At 38.6% G+C, this 1,452-nt stretch overlaps 1 protein-coding gene across 1 annotated transcript; it reads right to left on the bottom strand.

Moving 5' to 3' along the window:
* Positions 1 to 644: 644 nt before the first annotated feature.
* Positions 645 to 1,008, bottom strand: GSBLH_T00002385001 (uncharacterized protein; the record flags this gene model as incomplete). The annotated part of the gene is made up of 2 exons (XM_013041387.1): positions 645 to 746; positions 784 to 1,008. 2 exons carry the CDS (start codon positions 1,006 to 1,008, stop codon positions 645 to 647), a joined length of 327 nt encoding a protein of 108 aa, XP_012896841.1.
* Positions 1,009 to 1,452: the final 444 nt, after the last annotated feature.

Genomic DNA, 1,452 nt, shown 5'->3' with positions numbered 1-1,452 from the left:
GATCTGTTTCATTATTTCTCGATAGAACACACGTCATGGATTATTGTGTATGGCTTTGATATGCTGGTGTGTTACAAACTAGAATACATAAAATAAAACCTCATTTTCTCCACCCATTTCTATTTTTCTTTATTTCGGTGCATTTCCATCTATTCATTTATTTTTGTGTTATTTTCAGATACTTATAGCTATAATTGTAAAGTACTACGCATTTTGATCACCTTTACTCTCTCATGTCAGAATGGCTGTTCTATTAAGTCTATAATGGATATATGTTCTTCAAAATATATCAATTATGTGGTAGTTAATCTTGTTTTGCATCTATCGAACTCACAATAGTGAATACTGTTGGAATGGTCAGATTCGTAATAGAGAGTATGGCAGTAGTGTGTAGAATGCAAAATCCATCATTTCTATTTGACAAGTGGTTTATTGTATTGATTCTCTGTTGATACTTCGATTCTCTTCTGTCACAATGATCATCCATATTGAGTACAAAGAATGATATTGCAGAGAAAGGAATGTGGTTCATAGATTGAAATGGTGAATAGGAATCATAGTATCATTAAACAAAACAATCGATTGAATAATATGATGGATGGAATCCATGAATCCTATGAATGAAAACCTTGCTTTCTATTTGATCAACAAAACAATGTGAAATGCAATGTGATTAACATAGTAATAGTATTAAATAAACAAGTAATATTGAGTGAATCAATGAATATGCCATCCATCATAGAGATCTCTTCCACTCACTTCCACTCCATCTTTCCATTCCACTTCGCGAGTAGCAATCCGAGTTTCTTCATCGATCCAGTATCCTCGACCATTTCGAAGAAACGATTCTTTCGATTCATCATACACGAATTCGCCCACATAGAGGGGAATTCGATTCGAAGCGATGGTGTTGTCACCGTTTCGCTTGAACTCGGTCATGATGGCTCCTTCGATCTTGCGGATGATCTCCACCAGCTTGTTTTCCTTCCAGATCCCCTCGAGCAGCATGGCACCCGTTTCTTCGTCATACTGGATGCCCCATCCTTCTCGTTCTCGCTTCTCATTAAATTCACCGTGATATATCAGGTGATCACTCGCATGCGAATAGATTTCCATCCGCTCGCCTCGGACATGGTTTATAATACGATGAAAATTCTTTCTGTCCCAGATTTCATCATAGGATTGCACAAAAGCGACACATCCATTTTCGAATCGGGTAAAGTCGCCGATTTCGCTCTCGTCCGCATCCACCTCGTAACACATCTTCAGTATGCCATTTTGGAATAGGCAAACCTTCCCATCTCTCGTCAACGTGTATTCATCCTCGTGATCGCCTTGATAATATTGGAGGCTATAGTTGCAGCCTCCAATAGTGATTTTCTTTGCTTCCACACGCGTTATGTAACCGTCCACCCAACCGTTATGCTTAGCTACCTAGTAATGCAAGCCCCT

This window comes from Blastocystis hominis, assembly GCF_000151665.1.
Source record: "Blastocystis hominis, Singapore isolate B (sub-type 7) whole genome shotgun sequence assembly, scaffold_20".
NCBI lineage: Eukaryota > Bigyra > Opalinata > Blastocystidae > Blastocystis > Blastocystis hominis.
Note: the sequence above shows the minus strand (reverse complement) of the source record. Positions and strands in the feature narration are given on the sequence as shown.